Source organism: Microcebus murinus, chromosome 9 (genome assembly GCF_040939455.1).
Source record: "Microcebus murinus isolate Inina chromosome 9, M.murinus_Inina_mat1.0, whole genome shotgun sequence".
Lineage (NCBI taxonomy): Eukaryota > Metazoa > Chordata > Mammalia > Primates > Cheirogaleidae > Microcebus > Microcebus murinus.
Genome location: NC_134112.1, coordinates 17,419,690 through 17,437,595, shown reverse-complemented (window position 1 = coordinate 17,437,595; position 17,906 = coordinate 17,419,690). Strand labels below are relative to the sequence as shown.

General features: G+C 50.0%; 1 protein-coding gene across 2 annotated transcripts in view; it reads left to right on the top strand.

Annotated features, from left to right (window-relative positions):
• The window catches only part of EEPD1 (endonuclease/exonuclease/phosphatase family domain containing 1), a 114,205-nt gene that overhangs the window by 90,521 nt on the left and 5,778 nt on the right, over positions 1-17,906 (top strand). The window contains exons 4-6 of one of the 2 annotated variants that reach the window (XM_012777567.2): positions 5,750-5,860; positions 10,126-10,260; positions 12,509-12,647. In XM_012777567.2, coding sequence (XP_012633021.1) covers positions 5,750-5,860; positions 10,126-10,260; positions 12,509-12,647 — 385 coding nt within the window. The remainder of the gene's footprint in view (positions 1-5,749; positions 5,861-10,125; positions 10,261-12,508; positions 12,648-17,906) is intronic. The other variant, XM_076006312.1, reaches the window with a different exon arrangement.

Sequence of the window (17,906 nt, the reverse complement as noted above, 5' to 3'; positions counted from 1 at the left end):
GTGGTTTCTAATATTGGCTGTAACATTCCCCAAGTGCTTGAAGATCCTGGCAAGGATGACCCTTTGGTTACCGTGAACATTTCTAAAAATGTGTCTCTGTCCTTTGTCCTGTTTCCGATTGTATTCAAATGAGAGTTCAGTCTCTTGACCTTGCATGACCTATGATGGGGCTTCCTCCTTTGGTGGCAGTTTTATCTTTTTAAGGAGAACTCACCTGTGCTTCAGCATGCACCAAAATAGATTGCATTTTCAATCACCGCCGCTGAGAGCACAGAGGAAATTGGTTGTTACCGTGTGGGAAACTCATTGTCCAAGGGAAGTCACGTCCAGAGTCAGGAAAGCAAGTGAAACACCCAACTTTGGGAAGCCAAAGCAGCTTCATCTGGAAATTTGACCCAGAGTGTTCAAAGGGAAAACAGGTCCTCCCCACCCTTCCAGGAAGCAGGACGCGGACGGCTATTTGGAGTTCACTTTAAAATGCCTGCCAGTCCGCGTGGTGTTCGGTCTGCAGCTAACCGTGTGGCCACCGCTGGCAACACATCTTTATAAACTGCTCGCGGAGCCCCGGGTTCTGTTTTAACTTCACTGCAAGGGGACGACCAAAGGACCTCTGAGCTTGTGGGGAGCTGGACAGGCCACCAAGTGAAGTTGGAACACCTTTATTATTTTTATTTCCCCGTCAGTACCAGATGATTTGGGGAATGTTCCTTTTAGAAGAGGGAAGAGGTCAAAGTAAGGGAAAAAGTCTAAGGGTCCAGAGGCAAAAATCGGTTGGTTTCAAGCCTTGGAACCGTCTGTCACTGCAGAGATGAGCAGAATCAGCTGACGCAGGGCAGACCCAAGATGCAGCACACCCCAAGGTCACAGCCAAGGTAGCTGTGTCTCTTAGGACTTGGCATTTCCAGATGCCAGCAGCTTGGGCACCTTGTAGATTGGAGGTAAGGTGTCCGACTTGGAGGCCCCTCGTTGCTGAGCCCAGGGTGGGTGGTGATGATCGAATGTCCTCTCCCTTCTGAGCAGCTGGCTGTGTGTGCCAAGCAGTGATGACTTCACCCATCTGGCCTGATGCTAGAAAAACAAGTGCAGCCCACGGTAGTTCTTGTTACTTGTTCTGGAAGAGAGAAGCCATAGGTGGGATCCCAAGAGAGATCCCTTGATTCATTCATTCAGCAAATACCTGTCGCAGGTGGTAATTACCTCTTGAGGTATCTATGAAAAGGGCCACAAGAGAGGCTTGCAAGGTGTGGGCTGGGAGAGCCAACATGGTTTTTGTTTATTTCGAATAATAAAAGCTGTCTTTCCAGACCCTAGGCATTAAAACCAGGAAGGCTGGTTAAATCTTAATCAATAATTGTCTAACTTCCTTCGAGCTTCTCAAACTTCAGTTTAGAATTGCTTGGGGAGCTTGTTAGGATTACAAACCTTGGCTCTAACCTCAAAGATTCTGACTCAGTCAGGGATGGGGTCCATTAATCCTTGGTTTGAAAAACAAGAACCAGCGTAATTCTGATGGGGGCAGGTGAGCTAGCCACTGGGGTTTTAGAGACCTGGGTGGGGGTGGAGTGACTGTATTTGGGGCCTGAAGATCAGAATGACCTGGGAAATATACACCTTCCCCCTTCCATTCCTACCCATTCTGCCCTGGTAAGCCACTTTTACTTATGAGAGTATTATTCCTCCTATGGGTGAAGCAGAAAATTTGAGAACCAGCTGCCCTAAGTAAAACAATGGAAGGGAGAGATTAGGTTGAGGGCTCTCAGAGGATGCTTTTGTTTTTCTTTGAAATTTTTGGGAGAAAGGATCTAAGGATTTGGTAAATGGGGGCTGGCCCCAGCCCTTTAGAACCTGCCCGACTCCACCTCTTCCACCTGTTTGGACCAGGAGGCATAGCACCAGGAGCCAGCCCTGGCTAAGAACTCCTGCTGACACTTATCAGCCCTGTAATCTTGGGTTTAAACTCAAGCTTGTGCTTAACCTTTGTGTGCAGCACTTTGCTTATGAATAACTGGAACCTGCCTGCCTCCTGTGGGCTGAGCCGGGGATAGTAGAGACGGTGTGTACAACAGCGTCCGCCTTGGTGGCTGTCAACAGGAAGGCTCTAAAGTGGCCTTCTCAAAGTGGAAGGTACTTGGAAATCACCCTGGGATCCCTTGAAAATGTAGACTCTGATGCAGCAGGTCTGGGGCAGGCCTGAGGTTTGCACTTCCAGCAGGGCCCCAGGTGAGGTCGATGCTGCTGGTCCGCGGACCACACTTACAGTAGCAAGGACCCGAAAGGTGCACCCCTCCCTGGGTTTGCTGTGAACTGTTAAGTGCGAATAGTCGACTAACTTAACAAACTGCAATCCTTTTTTCAGTCCTAGAAATAGGAGAATATATCTACCTTTTACTTAACCCTGATCCTGAAAATTGGGATAGAGTATGCTTTCAGCCATAAACATCGATCTCCCTAGTCTCTCAAATTATGACTGTTCCCAATAACAGTTGCAGTGTTGAAGAAGACGGCAGAGCAAGGGGTGATCTGCTCTGTGGGCTGGGAGAGGTTGCCAATAGCAGCACGGCTTCAGATGTGCAGGATAAAGGTGGTCCTTAGGGGTCAGGGATTCTATGTCCTTAAGGTGCTTAGAGTTTGCCTGTGACTAAAAGGTTTTTTAAAAGAAAACAAAGAAAAATGAGAACATCTTTCCTTCTTCCATGAAATCAGCTTTAACTAAATGTCGACGTCTTCTGGAGGGCCTGTGAAAATGCAGACTGCTGGGCCACACCCCCAGAGCCTTTAATTAGGTAGTTGGGGCCTGAGAATTAGCATTTTCAGCTAATTGCACTCCCAGGTGCAACTGAGGTTTATAACGTGACTCGCACGAAAGAGCACTGAGGATAGAAATCCGTGCTGTCAGCCTGGGCTATCTATCTCCTCGTACTTCTGACCCCTCCCATCAAAGTGGCCTTGCCTGAAAGGAGGGTGTCCACGCTGGGGTGCGGTTTGGGGTGTGAATAGGAGATCCACCTGTCCTTGCGTATCTGAAGGTCCTCCTGAGGTTGAGGAGAGATTAGATTTCTGGAAAGGGAGCACCATCTTGATGGCACTGCCTGCAGCCAGCGAGTCACAGCATGAGTTCCCTGGGGTTGGGGCTCTCTCATCTATCTGTTTGGCTGATCATCTGGGGGAACTTTTTAAAAACAGAGCTTCCCTTGGGTGCATCCTAAGAGATTCTGGTGAGCAGCTCGGTTTGGGTGGCCCTGCGTGGAGAGCAGCGAAGCACCGCATGGGCGTTAGAGAGCTGCTCTCGTGTTTTATGATTCTTGGATTCAGCTCTAATGATCGCTCAGCAAGCAAATGACTTCCCGGCAGGAAATTGGACCCTTCATGAGGTACATTTGCTTGCTAGAACCCTAAAGTTACAGTCGATAAATGCCGACTGCATTTTCTAAAGTGTTTTATTTCTCATCTGAGGATGGCTCCCCGCCAGGAGGATCTGGCCAGGGGGATTCATCTGGGGCGAAGCCCACGCCCCACCCAGGAATAACACTGTCCACGGCCACTCTGCACTGGGCAGTGTTGAAAGTGGAACCAATAAAAGTTACTGATAATAAAGTTCCAGAGAGAACACTTCCCAGACACACTCAGCAGCATAGAGCATATCTGTATGCAAAAAGGTTAAAATTTACAAAATTACTTAGATAACAGTCCATGGAGGAATTTCCCCTTCTGTTTGTCATGCACAGATTTGAAAACTGTGGTCTTCCTTTGAGTTTCCTGATTCACTGGCAAATGCTTGAGAGCATCACTGGGCACTGTGCTCTGTGCCAGGTGGGGGTTTATAAAGGTGACCCAGGCATAGTCCCTGTCCTTGTGGAGCCCACTGCCCAGGAAAGACAGAAACGTAAGCAACTAACTGTAAAAGCAACAGAACTCCTAGAGTAGCCCTCCTCACACTCTCCCTCCCCTCGCCCAGTTTCATTTTCTCCACTGCCCTTGGCACTATCAACATGACCGGCTGTACCTGCTTGTACCTTGTCTTCCCTCTTACAAAGTAAGCGATATGAAGGCAAAGACCAGACCTTTAGACCCTGGTCTCTCCCGGCCATTGGATATGGGCTGCCCCAAAGGGCACGAGGGAAGCTCTCTGCAGCTGAGGCATTCTGGAGGGCGCTGCCGGCTATCTGCTCACACCCTGCCAGCATCTGGGCAGATGCTTAGGGAGGACCTGGGCAGATGCTTAGGGAGGACCTGGGCAGACACAGTGGCTCTCAAACCTTGGCATGCATCAGAATCCCCTGGAGGGCTTGTTAAAACTCAGATAGTTGCGCCCACCCCAGAGTTTCTGATCCAGTAGGTCTAGGATGGAGCCAGAGAATTTCTAATAAGTTCCCAGGTGATACTGAGGCTGCTGGTCCCTGGACCACACTTTGAGAACCATGGGGTGATAGGCACATCAGCATGGCCAGGATGTTGTGCCTAGTGGTTAGATGCAGGGCGGCTCCAAAGACAGAGAGGCTTCTTTGAAACTATGCTGGTGGCCCAGGTGAGAGAGACAGGACTCCAAAACAGGCCCCGGCAGAGGTACTGGAGAACAGAAGGGGGGTCCAGGCACATGCGACAGTAGATCAGCGGCGGATGGGAGGAGAGGGAGGAATCAGAGCGGCCGGAAGAATGGAAGTGCCATGGACTGGGACAGCCATGGGGTGGGGAAGGGAAATAGCATGTTCCCTTTGGGACCTGCTGGCCTGAGGTGCTAAGGGGACTGCAGATGAAGATGTTAGGGAGGCAGTTGGAAATACAGTTCAAAGCTCAGGAGAAATCTGATTAGTGGATACAGAGTCTGGGGGCTTCCAGGTAGAGGCGTGAGCTGGTGCAGTGGGGTTGAATAAGATTCATTAAGGGCAGCTCATTAAAGGGAAAGGGCGGTGGTGTGCTCAGAAGGAAGCCAAGAGTCCCTTGCTTGCAAGGGGGCAGAGAAAGAGACAAGTCGTATGCCCAAGGCACATGAAGGGACAAGTGAGCATTACTGGGCAGGGGCAGTACCAGATGTTGGAGCATCTCAAAAACTGGGCCAGAATCTGACCAATTCTGGGGACTCCTTAAAAGAACCAACCCTAAGAGAGGGGTTGTGTTTGAGGCATGAGTTAGAGGAGCTGGGGTACATACTTTGAAGTCACAATGTTTATTTTGCCTTAGCGATAATGATTTCATGGCCATATTGGTGGAACATGCATAAGCAAAAAGAAGTACACGTGCTGTGTACACGTGCATGGGGCGTAGTAGCCATCCGAGACAGAAGAAAACTGTGGTAGCACTGCAGTGGTCCAGGCTGAAGCTGCCCCTCTTAGCTGAGCCCCGAGGAGGAAAGGCACCATGCATTCATTCATCTTTTTCCCTGTCTGGATTTGACCCTGATCTAGATCCTCCTGGGACCTTGAATTCACCGCTCTTACAAGGATACAAAGGATTCTGACAGTGCTTTTTAACACTGTTCGTGCAAGACTGCTATAGAGAGAATCAGTTTCTATGCACTGAGAGTCCTCAGATGGTAATTTGGGGTTTCGTAGATGGACAGTTCACTTTTTAATTTGTGGTACTCGTGTAGTCATCTGGGTCTCGGCAAACCCGGGTGTTTGGGGCTACAGGGATGAAGTTCAACACGTCTCTGAATAAGGCTGATGACTCAGAACCACACAGGGCCCGACTTCTCATGCGGCCCCCAGCCAGGACCGCAGGAGGGGAGTAGTGACCTGTTCTGTCTTTGCAGTTCTGCGCGGAGCTCAACCAGCCCGTCCTGCCCAACATGCGCAAGTGGAAGGGGCCCCGGGGATGCTGGAAGGCCGTCGTTGCTGAGAAGCCCTCGAGTCAGCTCCAGAAGGTGCCCTCATCTGCAAAACCTGCCCTTTCTCTCCATTTGATTTAAACAAACTTTTTCCTCTAATCAAGGGCACTGAAAAATTTATTTTGCCAATATCCCTGATGCATTTTTGCACTTCTGCCCAGTTTTTAAATCATTGCCATTCATTTCTAAATGCCCCGGTTCTCGTTTCGTGTTCAGATCAGGGAATGGATTCCTGCCCAGACGGAAACGGGAGCTTAGGGCGTTGGGAGGAGAGCAGAGATCCCGTTCTGGGCCAAGGCAGCAAGTGGGTATTTCTGTCCTTTGTCCTTATAATCCCTTTGCCACAGTTCTGCCCACTGCCAAGTTTGTGGAGAGCCCATTATTTGTGGACTAAAAACTTCAGATTCACCTTGGTTCACACATGCATGAAGTATTTGCTTTCAGCGGTGGAAGATATGCACATGGAAATGTTCTGTTGAAATTTTCAGCAGATTTTGATTTTGAATTCTCTTTCATCAGTATCACCTGTATAGATACAGGCAAATCTCTGTGTGTATATATTTTCACTTTTACATATCATATTCAAGACCAGATTTACTCACCATGGAATGTTTAATATCAGTGGAGTTTTAGATTTTCAAAAGACTTCTGAAGGCCGGGCAAGGTGGCTGTCGCCTATAATCCTAGCACTCTGGGAGGCCGAGGCGGGTGGATTACTGGAGGTCAGGAGTTCAAAACCAGCCTGAGCAAGAGCGAGACCCCATCTCTACTATAAATAGAAAGAAATTAATTGGCCAACTAATATATATAGAAAAAATTAGCCAGGCATGGTGGCAGTAGTCCCAGCTACTTGGGAGGCTGAGGCAGCAGGATTGCTTGATCCCGGGAGTTTGAGGTTGCTGTGAGCTAGGCTGACGCCACAGCACTCACTCTAGCCTTGGCAACAAAGTGAGACTCTGTCTCAAAAAAAAAAAAAAAGACTTCTGAAAAGCAATCATGAGTTGAAAAAAATGTGTCATTATATAATTCTCCTATAAATGCAGATGTTTAAAAAATCTTTAGTATAAGTTTACTATGCTTGCAAATGTGTGAATTATACTTACATGACTGATATTTATAATGTGGGTGCTTAAATCATAAATGTGTACTGGATACATTCTGTCACCCTAGGCTGGAGCAACTGGTGTGATCATAGCTCACTGCAGCTTTGAATCCCTAGGCTCAAATGATCCTCCTGCCTCAGCCTCCCTAGTAGCTGGGACTACAGGTGCACACCACCACACCCAGCTAATTTTTAATTTTTTTATGTTCTCAGGCTGGTGTCAAACTCCTGGCCTCAAGCAGTTCTCCCCCCGGGGTCCCTCAGAGTGCTGGGATTACAGGCATGAGCCACCGCGCCCGGCCACCTCCTTTATTAATAGCACTTTATATGTATGTAGGTGTCTAAGGGTTCATAAGGCTTTTATTGTCCGTTTAATACACTGTATTCTTTCATTCCACAAATTATCAATGAAAGGTTAGTAAGTACCAGGAACTGTGTTCTGTGCCAGATACACATTAGTGAGAAAAACAGACCCAGCTGCCCAGCCCTGCATGTTTTACTCTTTGTAAGAGCCAGTGAGAATCCCAGCCTGAGCCTGACCTGGCCCCTCCCATAGCGAGGTCACAGCCTAATGAGGGGACAAGACAAGTAATCGTACTCCAGATCGGGGTGCCGAGGCCATTGGAAAATAACATGAGGTTTGAGTTCCACCCACTCAAACCTCTCAGCCTCAATTCCTCCATCTGTAAAATGGGAGCAGTAGCTCTTCTTAGCTCACAGGGCGGCTATAGGAGTTAAAAAGGTAATGTGCATTGGAATGCGTCAGTGACAGGGCACAGGCCGGGCCTGGCAGGACGAGTGTGAGGCAGCAGGCTGGCTGGCTGGCCGTGCTGGACTGAGAGCTCACGCCTGCCTCAGGCTATCGTGGCTGGATCCAGGTCTGGCCAGTTGTTTCCGTTGAGTATTGTGGGCTCAGTGTGGCCAAATCTCCCAGTTTCATTTTAGTGGGAAATTTCATGGATTTTAAACCCAAATTTTTTTAATCCAAAAAAATTTTTCAAAACACTAAGTGAGGGCTGGGCGCGGTGGCCCATGCCTATAATCCTAGCACTCTGGGAGGCCGAGGCGGGCGGATTGCTCGAGGTCAGGAGTTCGAAACCAGCTTGAGCAAGAGCGAGACCCCGTCTCTACTATAAATAGAAAGAAATTAATTGGCCAACTAATATATATATAGAAAAACTTAGCCAGGCATGGTGGCACATGGCTGTAGTCCCAGCTACTCGGGAGGCTGAGGCAGCAGGATTGCTTGAGCCCAGGAGTTTGAGGTTGCTGTGAGCTAGGCTGAGGCCACGGCACTCACTCTAGCCTGGGCAACAAAGTGAGACTCTGTCTCAAAAAACAAAACAAAACAAAAAAACCCACTATGTGAATCAAAGGAAATACATCTGCCGATCACGAATGTTCAGTCTCCTCTTGAGACAAACGTGACAACGTGGCAGCATCCACCACCGGTTCTCCAGTGCCTGAAATGATTGTGCCAGGCACCTTCTGTCCAGTTCCCTCGTCCTCACGCCATAGCTAGCGGGGCAGCTGAGAAAACGGAGACCTAGAAAGATGAAATGTTTTGCCCAAAAGTTACCCTTTTGCTGTGTTAGGTGTGGCTTGGACGAGAGCCCCGGTCACTCTTTCCAGCCGGGGAGTCTGTGCTGCTCTGGGGGAGGGGCGCTCAGCCAGGGGAGCAGGACAAGCTCCCGGGAGGGGTTGGGAGCCAGCGGTGGAGAGTGCGAGAATAGTGGGGGGGGGGAGCAGGCTGGGAGCTGGGGGGTGGGCAGTGCTAAAGAGGACAGCACACGCCCCCGCAGAGTGGGCCACTGGGAGCCACTGAAGGCTGTTCAGAAGGCTGCTGATGGCTCCCCCATCAGCAGAGGGGACCTGGGCCATGCTGTAGGTGGGTCACTCCACACCGCAGCTGGGGAGATCAGCCCCAAACGGCCCACAGGGCAGTCGGATTTGCTTCACTTTACCTCCGAGGAAACTGAGGTTTAGAAAAAACTGAGTGGCTCGCCAGGGTCCCCTGGCTAAGTGACTCAGGTGGGACTGAGATGCAAATCTTCTAATTCTCAACCCAGTGCTGTCTCCCCAGTGGGTGGGCAAGGAGATAATGTTAAAATATAGAAATGCTTCGATGGCAGCTTCTACTATAAAAGTTTAAAAAAAAAGAAAAAGAAATGCACAACATGCAAAACACTGTCCCCTTTTCATTCATTCCCTCCCCTAAAAACACGCATGTCCAATGTGTGGCTTAGACCTGAGCTGACACTGGGGACTTAGTGGCAGACCTCCGGAGGCTCCCTGGCCACAAGAGGACTTCCTCAGCGCGCCCTGCTCGGGAGTGGTCAGCGTGGCTTCCGAGGACAGTTGTGCAGAGTCACTTCCCCTCGTTTTGCAATGAGTATGGTAGGAGCAGTGATGAGCGTGGCCAGGGTGGGAGAAGGGTGTTGTCTTCCCGTGAGTGGCAGCGGTGCGAAGCAGGCAGATGCAGAGGGGCAGGGGTTTAGCACCAGGCCCAGGGACTCTGTCCCACCACCTGTCCTCACGGCCCCTAACCAGGCTTCAGGCCTCTGTGTGTGGCCGTGCCCACCCTTGGAGCGTCCTTGACCAGTTCCAAACCATTACAACTATTAGCTGTGACCTCCACTCACCCAGCAGGTATCGATTGAGCTTCTACCAGGTGCCAGGCACCGTTTGTTGCAAGCAGCAGCTAATCAGTAACAAACCCCGTCCCTTGGCATCTTACTGTTCTTCACAGCATTGCCATTTACAGCTGTGGGCTTTTAGGGAAGTTAGGTGACCTCTCTGAGCAGCAGTGTCCTCATCTGGCAAATGAGGGTGTGAATTGCTACCTTGTAGGATGTGATGATTTAAAATAAAGATAACTCTGTGGCTAGTTCTGGGCTTCCTCCATCCCTGCCCCCAGAAAGAGGAGAGCCCAAGCGCCCTGCCCGGGCTGCTGCGTGAAAAGCTCTGGAATTGGCGATGCATGAAATTATTTGGGCAGGGTGGGGGCAGGGAGTGGCAGGGGCCGAGGGAGAGTGGCCGTGGCTTTCCTAGTGTGCTTTTGGTTTAGAAACAGCCCCTGAGCGAGTGATCCTGGGGCCCAGAGCAGAGCCAGCTGCCTGTCCTGCCCGTCCCCAGTGCTGGGCTGCACCGTGAGGCGTTAGACTCTGGTACCAAGACCCTGTGTCCCTCTCCGCTGCAGGGCGCCGGGTACTCGGGATTCCTGTGGGACGCGGCGGCCGGTGTGGAGCTGAGAGATGCCACCTCACAGGAGAACTCACCCAGCAACGGGCACGGGAGGCCCACGGGCCCCAGCCCATACCTCGCGAGGTTCAAGGTACCTGCTTCTTTCCAAAAAAGGGGGAAAAAAAAGTCTGATTTTGTAAAACCATAAGCGACAGAAGCCTGCTCTTTTTTCCCTGGTTTTGTTCTCTCAGGGTTGGGTCTGCACCTGCTCCTGGGGCTTCCTTGGGAGGTGAACTTGTCCCAGCCAGCAATGAAAGGGGTTTTAAGGGACTCTGAGCACAGATAACTGTGACATCAGGGGGCGGCTCCTAAACCAGGCACATAACCCTGACACCGGGGAGATTTTCTTTCAATCAGCGATTCCCAGACCCCACCCCCGGACACACAGAATTTCCGAGATGGGTCCCCGGACTGTCTGCCTTTTACAAGTGCCATCAGCGATTCTTCAGCCCTCCTGGTGCTGGTTGACACGGCCCGGCGTGCGGCAGTGGCTGGATTCAAGGGCAGCAGAACTGCCCTTCTTCTCAGCCGCTTCCTTTATTACCGGAGAAGGGGGACCCTCTAGGGGTTGTTTGCATTTGGAGGGGATTCGGGATACACCCCGGGCTGTGGGCCAGGGACAGCCCCATCTCTGGCATCACCCAGATGGACGTCTCTGTGTCACCAGCGTCTAGGAACAGCCAAGCAGGTCTACCTGATTCCCTCTGGGTGGCCTTGGGGAGTGTTAATGAACCGCAAAGTGGTCAGAAGCTGGGCAGCAGGAGCAAGGAGAAGCCAGGGGCCAAAACGGGTGGCTGAGTTGGCAGGCAGTGCACACTGTCCCTGTAGCACTCAATTATGAGATCACAGGTCAGGCAAGAGCGGCCCCTTGCCACAGAGCCCAGCAAGCCCGTTACCTGCTGGGCACGTGACACCCCTGCTCTCTCAGAGCAGTTCTCGAGCCTGAGAGTCTCCTCAAACCCCAGCACAGTTGATCTCTGGCAGTGGAGGGGGCTGCAGGGCCATGCACCACCTCCCACTCGTGGCTGCAGAGCTGATGGTGGTGGGTGTGTGTGCACACATTGGGTGTCTGTTGTACCCAGTGGTGCCTCTCATACCCCTCTCTGTGACAGTGGCTGGGCTCTGGCTGCACACATACACCTCGGGGTGTCTGTGGGTTGTACCTGTGGCACTAATGCATCAGTCAGCCAGGTATCACCTTTAAAACCTCCTAAGATCATACCGGGTCCCCTTGTTATGTCACGTGACTGTTCTGGCTTTGGCCAAGCAGTGCTGTGTCCAGAACCGGCCAGTGTCACTAAAAGGCAGGCTGTTTTCAATGGGCTAATGAGAAAATGCTGTCATGGCAGGAGGATTGGCCCAAACCCTCCAAATAAAGCAGAGGCCTAGACAGGCACTTGGCCCGTTGTACTTTCTGGCACATTCTAGGCCAGGCGAGTGGTAAGGTACAGATGTGGCTTATCTCTTCAGGTGGTGTGTCCCCTCTCCCAACCTTAAGGTGGTTTCTCCTGTGCTCAGGGCAGCAGCTGCAGAGCTCTCAGTCCTGGGTGGTGGTGATGGCAATCTGGGGCCACATCCGGAAGATAAGACTGGCACCCTCCACTTCCTGGGGGCTCCTCCTACACCCCTTCCCTTCCTAGCAGTGTTTATGCTGGTTTCCATGACAAACGGAAGGGCAGGATTGCCAAAGCCTGTGCAGCTGAGCAATGCTGCCGTGCCCAGGGGACAGACTCTGACCTCGTGTTTCCATGCCTGAACACCACAGGACCTGCCCTTGGGGACGCAGGACTGGGCCGTGTCCTGGGCCACCAGATTCTGCAAGCTTGTGGTTTGGACGTGTTTGGAATCAGGTTAAAGTGAGCATCAGGGCCTAGTGGGCCCCAGAGGGAAAAGAACACAGATGGGAGCGTGTGGAGGGGAGGAGGATCCCGGCAGTGGGTCCTGGCAGGAGACCTCTGCTGGCCTGTGGGGCCAAGAGCCCCAAATCTTTGATAACAACTAGCTGATAGAGCCACCTCTTTCTTGCATATGATTGCTTAGAAGGGGGGGGGGGGGAAAGACCAACAGAAAATTCCAGATATACCCAATTTTTTAGGCCCTAAGGAGGAGGGCAGATAGGATATTGGACTGGTAAGAATAAAATAGTTCTTATTCCTGCAGGTGCCTGGGCAAAATCTAAGCCGAGGCACCTCACATTATCTCCTGGGGGTGTGAGCGGGCCGCGTTTTTGTTTACCATTGCCAACTGCGTGCATGAAGCTATTTATGGGTCGGTTGTAACCGGTACAGGAAATATGAGCATCTAAGCCTTGCCCTGTTGCTTTGTTTCCTGCTGCCCAGGTGGGAAGTAATGACTTGACCCTTGTTAACCTTCACCTGGCAGCCCTGAGCCTGCCAGGGGCTGAGAATCCATGCAGGAACCACAGCGACGGCCACCGGGGGGCGAGCTTTGCACAGGCCCTGCAGGAAACCTTGAAAGGTAGGAGGACGTTGCCTTTCTCTATGGGTCGGCCACACTTCTGCAGGGCAGGCACCACCCAGGCCACCTCCCTGGTCACTTAGGCTGGCCATATGTCAGCAAGGCAGGTCGTGGGTCCAGGGGACAGTCAAACCCCCTGCATCTCATGGAGCCTAGCTGACCCCGTGTAGGGGCACATCTTTGTCTCTGTGAGACTAGCATTCGGGTTCCAAAATGCCAGCTTTGTGGCTTCTGAGCCTGTCTTGGATGGAAACGACTAAGGAGGAAGTATAAGTGATGATGCCTTTTCCCCAAGACAGCTCACTCTGGGCCTGGCTGCCATGGGTGCCACTCTGGGGGTGCCACTTACAGATCTGTGTGTGCTCTTGTGAAACAGTGACAGGAGGTGACAAGGGGAAGTGATAAATTCCTGATTATTGGCGAATTGAGATTTTTCTTCCTGGTGGGATGCCGGTTATAAATGAGCCTTAAACCTGTCAGAAAAGCTTTATTTTAATCTTGCAGGACTTTAGGCAAGTCCAAACCACTTCAAGTCCCCATCTGATAGGGGAGCGGACAGCACCTACTCACAGGAACACCCAGAGAGCTAAGTGACAAGCACTTAGCAGGGTCTCTGGGTCCATGAGTTGACTCTAAAATACCAGAAGAATTAAGGGAATCCTGGAAAGAGCAGAATTCTAGGAGCAAGATAGGTGCTTGCTTTTTCAGCCTCTGCCCCAGTAAATACAGAGGGTTTTCTGTGCTCGGCTTCCCAGAAGGAGAAGTTGACAAGGCTGTAAATAAAGACCATGATCTTTTCAGTTTGGCTTGATTTTTCAGAACACCAACCTTCTCTAGGTGAGAGTTTGCAACTGGAGGCCTAGAATTCTCCTCTGGGTTCTAAGTCTTGCCCCATATTCCTCAGGTTTCTAAGACTTTTCCTTGTTTAAGTTGACCTCTCCCGATGGATGATTCATGAAGATTTGGCTACCAAAATATTTCAGTCATGTACAAGCTTACATTTAAGAAGATTTTCTTTACTGTAGTAAAATATACATAACATAAAATTTACCATCTAAATCATTAAGTGTTTGATTCAGTGCATTGAGTGCATTCTCACTGTTGTGCAACCATCCCGCCATGCATCTCCAGTTTCCCAAGCTGAAACTCTGCACCCATCAAACACTGACTTCCCACGGACCCACCCCACAGCCCCTGGCACCCACCATTCTACTTTGGGACCTCATATAAGTGGAAGAATATGATATTTGTCTTTGTATGTCTTGCTTATTTCACTTAGCGTAATGTCTTCGAGGTTCATCCATGTTGTACCGTATGTCAGGATTTCCCTCCTTATTGAGACCAAATAATATTCCACATATACACGCACTCCATTGTGTTGCTTATCCCTTCATCCATTGGTGAGCACTTGGGTGCTTCCACCTTTGGGCTATTGTGAATAATGCTGCTATGAACATTGGTGTGCAAGCTTCTGTTTTGAACCAGGACATGTATGTACCGGTGCTCTACTTAAACAATGAGTCCTGGGACTAAAAAATGTCAGGCGAGATATTTAAGCTGTAATGCTCCATCCCAGAAGCAGCTGTGCAGGAAATTGTTTACCTACAGTTAGCCTCTAACCTGTTAAAAAGGATGACTTGATAGCTTTTCCCATCTGTAGACATTTCTATTGTTCTCAGTCTCAAACATTTTCTTTTTTTTATTATGGAAGCAGGAAAGAAAATGCCAGTTCATAACTTCTTTCTTTCTTTTCTTTTTGAGACAGAGTCTTACTCTGTTGCCCAGATTAGAGTACCATGGTGTCAGCTTAGCTCACAGCAACGTCAAACTCCTGGGCTCAAGTGATCCTCCTGCCTCAGCTTCCCAAATAGTTGGAACTACAGGCACATGGCACCATGCCTGGCTAATTTTTTCTATTTTCGTAGAGATGGGGTCTCACTCTTGCTCAGGATGGTCTCGAACTCCTGACCTCAAGCAATCCCCCCACCTCAGCCTCCCAGAGTGCTAGGATTACAGGTGTGAGCCACCTCACCTGGCCTTCATAACTTCTGATAGCCTGAGGCAGTCACTGTCCCCGCTCCCCCCCACCACCATATTCAGGGAGTGGTCGGGTTTTTGTCAGAAAACCTTGGGCAGGTTATTGTTCCAAGTTGCCAAGGGACTGTCGACCCACACAGCCTGACTCGGCCTTGACGTGACCAGGTAGGCACAGTGACTCACGTTCCCTGTGTTCCCCTGCTTTTAACCAATATCCAATTAATTGTCAACTGGTGACACTTCAGACCCAGGCATTCAGGAAGTGCTCCAGTCTGCCCAGGTCTAACCAGGGTAAATAGATTAGCAGGGGGGTTCGGCTAAAACAAAGACAAAGCCTTCATTCCACAGGCTTCTATCAGAGCAAACAGAACCGATTTGGTGAGCAAACTCTGGGCCTTTCTGCCTTTGTCTGGAATGTGCACCCAGGTTGACGTCAGCGGGTACTACGCCAGTCCCCTGGTGGAATTTTCTAATTTCAGACCTGACCACGGCTTGAGGACAGGGTTTGGTTTCTCTCTGTGAACTCAGCGAGAACGAAACAGGGTGCGTTGTGACAGTTGACTTCTGGGTGGATGGTCCCTCAGTGGGAACCAGTTCCTGCTGTTGTCACTGGCATTTTATAAATCTGGGGACTCTCCGAGGCATTCAGCCGCCAGCATTCTCCCCTCACTTCTGGGAACCCAGGGAACGATGAAGGAGCCCACCCGGGCGGGTGGCTTTCTAGGAGGAGAATTCAGGCTTCTCTGCACCTGTGGATTATCAGAGGCAAGAACTGCCTTGATGTCATTGCCAGTGCAGATTTCACCAAAAGAGCAGGAGTTGTGAGAAATCTGGTTGTGCTCATTCAAAAAGAGAACCATTGTTTCCACTCCTGAAGTTCCCCAGAGCTGGGTTTATTGACTCTTTTTTTTTTTTTTCATTTTCAATCAAGTCTCATGCAGAAAGGTTTATTGTCCATTATTGAACACCAGCATCTGTCCTGGTTTCAGAATTGCCTTTTCCAGCCCAGATTTTGTCAGGTCTGCGTCCCAATGAGAACCTCCTCCTAATTGGATGAGAACCTCCTGCTTTCAGTCTTTCATAACCTTCAGTTTTCCTTGATATCCAATAAATGTAGCATCTTTCTCTTCCTTTCGAAATGAAACTGCACCCTGATTCCCTGGTCCTCCTCACGCCTGGTCCACTCGTATGTCGAGCAGGCGCTTGTCGGGGGTCTGCCAGTGCGGCAGGCTCTGTTCCAGCACTAGGCGTGTGGCCGCAAACAGCAGCCACATCCTGGTGCCTCTTCCCTTCTCGCTATTTGCGAAGAGCTCTGGAGTAGAGGGCTGGCTCTGTGACTTCGGGCAAGCTGTGCAACCTCTGCGAGCCGCAGCCTCCTACCTGCAGACAGGAGATGGTAATAGCACCTGCCCCACGGGGTTGTGGCCATTACACGATGTGCTGTCGGGGAAACGGTTGGCCCGGTGCCACACACACGGTGAGGGCTCAGTGAACCGTTACCTATGCTAGTAGCCAGGTAAGAGCTGTGACCATTAATGTCATCCTTAAGCAGGCTTTCCCGTCACAAGTTGGCACCGATTTCCCAAGACAGCTCAGGCTCACCCTGGTTTGGGCGCCCAGGTTGCTGGGATCTAGTGTGCATGCGGCCACACGGTGGAGCTCAGAGAGGCGTCCATGTGACACCTCCGGGAGGAGGGCACCACCTGCAGTGCACCAGCGTCCCCTGCTGGTGGCTCGGGTCCCTTCGCCATAGTCTCCTTTCCCTCTAGCTGTTGCTGGGAAAGCACCCTCACATCAAGGAAAGGGATTTGCTAATCGTCTCGGTCGGATACACTTATGATTTTGTTTATGAGCTGCTTTCCTTAAAGCTTTCCCCGCAAGGTGTGACAGAAAGGCCAGCCCCTGTGGCAGCCTGGCTCCCCTGCAGTGGACTCTCAACAAGGAGGGTCAGGCAGAGTCCTGCAGAGCCTACCAGAATTTCTACTGGCTTTGCTTGGAAAATCCTTACTTTATAACCATCCCACTTCCTCTAGGGTAAATCAGACCGTGGGAGAAATGGCTAAAATACTTGAAGGAGAATGCCTTTCCACTTCGGCCCTGCAGTCGCTCTGTAGTCCTTACTTCTACACAAACGCTCAAGGTTCGCTGGGCGTCACTCTGGCAAACTTTTGGGAATCTGGGTCAGGAAACTTGCAGGGAAGGGGGCCTGAGCAACTTGTGAGGTGCCCTGTGCACTCTTGGTGGCTCCTTTGACCCTGACACCCGGGAGGAGCAGGATTGTTCTTCCTCTTCTATGGACCAAGGTCACCAGGCTGGGGAGTGGCAAAGCCCAAACTGTACTCAGAGTCACCCGGCTATCTTCTTTAGCACTGGGGCCAAGAGCCACTGTTTTCAAATATGCCACTCCATAGAGTTTTGTTTCATTTTCAGTAATGCTCTGTGACCACTCTTCCTCCTAGTTAATTTGGGTTAATAAGATGAAACAAGGAATTGAGAGAAAAGGACACAAAAGTATCTTTACTTTTAAAGAATATGATTGTCAGTTTGTTACATCTAAAGTTAAAAAAAAAATTAGTCCCAGTAAGAGAATTAAGAAAACTGTCCAGTTACAAAATAAAAACACAAAAATTAATACCTTTTTACCTACTCGATGAAAAATAGTAAAAAAAAAAGAAATATAAGAAAATAAATAAGAAAAAAATAACAAAAAATTAATACCTCTTGATATATATATAAACATTAACCAGTTAGAAAATATAATGAGAAAGCAAAGTTCTCATTTATAATAAAAATGAAAAATATTAAAATACTTAGAAATATGGTGGTAAAGCGAAGAAAACTAAAAAACTGTACTGAAGAACATAAAGAAGAAAGACTTGAATAAATAGAGGAACATGGCATATTGTTCTCGATTGAGAAGACACCTGTCCTCACCACAGTTCCATGCACTTGATGGCACTGGTTTCCGCTGGGCTCCTCAGTGCCCAAGGGGTGTCCCCACACCTGGCTGGACGTAGAACCCACTGAGAGCACCAGGGGTGCTGAATCAGAATTGCTCTGGCTGGAGCCCCGATTTCTGGGGTGAGACTCAAGAATATTTTTTTAGAGCCCAAGAGCTTGTTAAAGAGCCCCCTTCCTGCTTCAATCAGCGTAGCTTCACTTTTAGCCACTCAAGTTTTGGGGCTTCTTACAGGATTTCATTTGAGAAAAGGAATCCCTCAT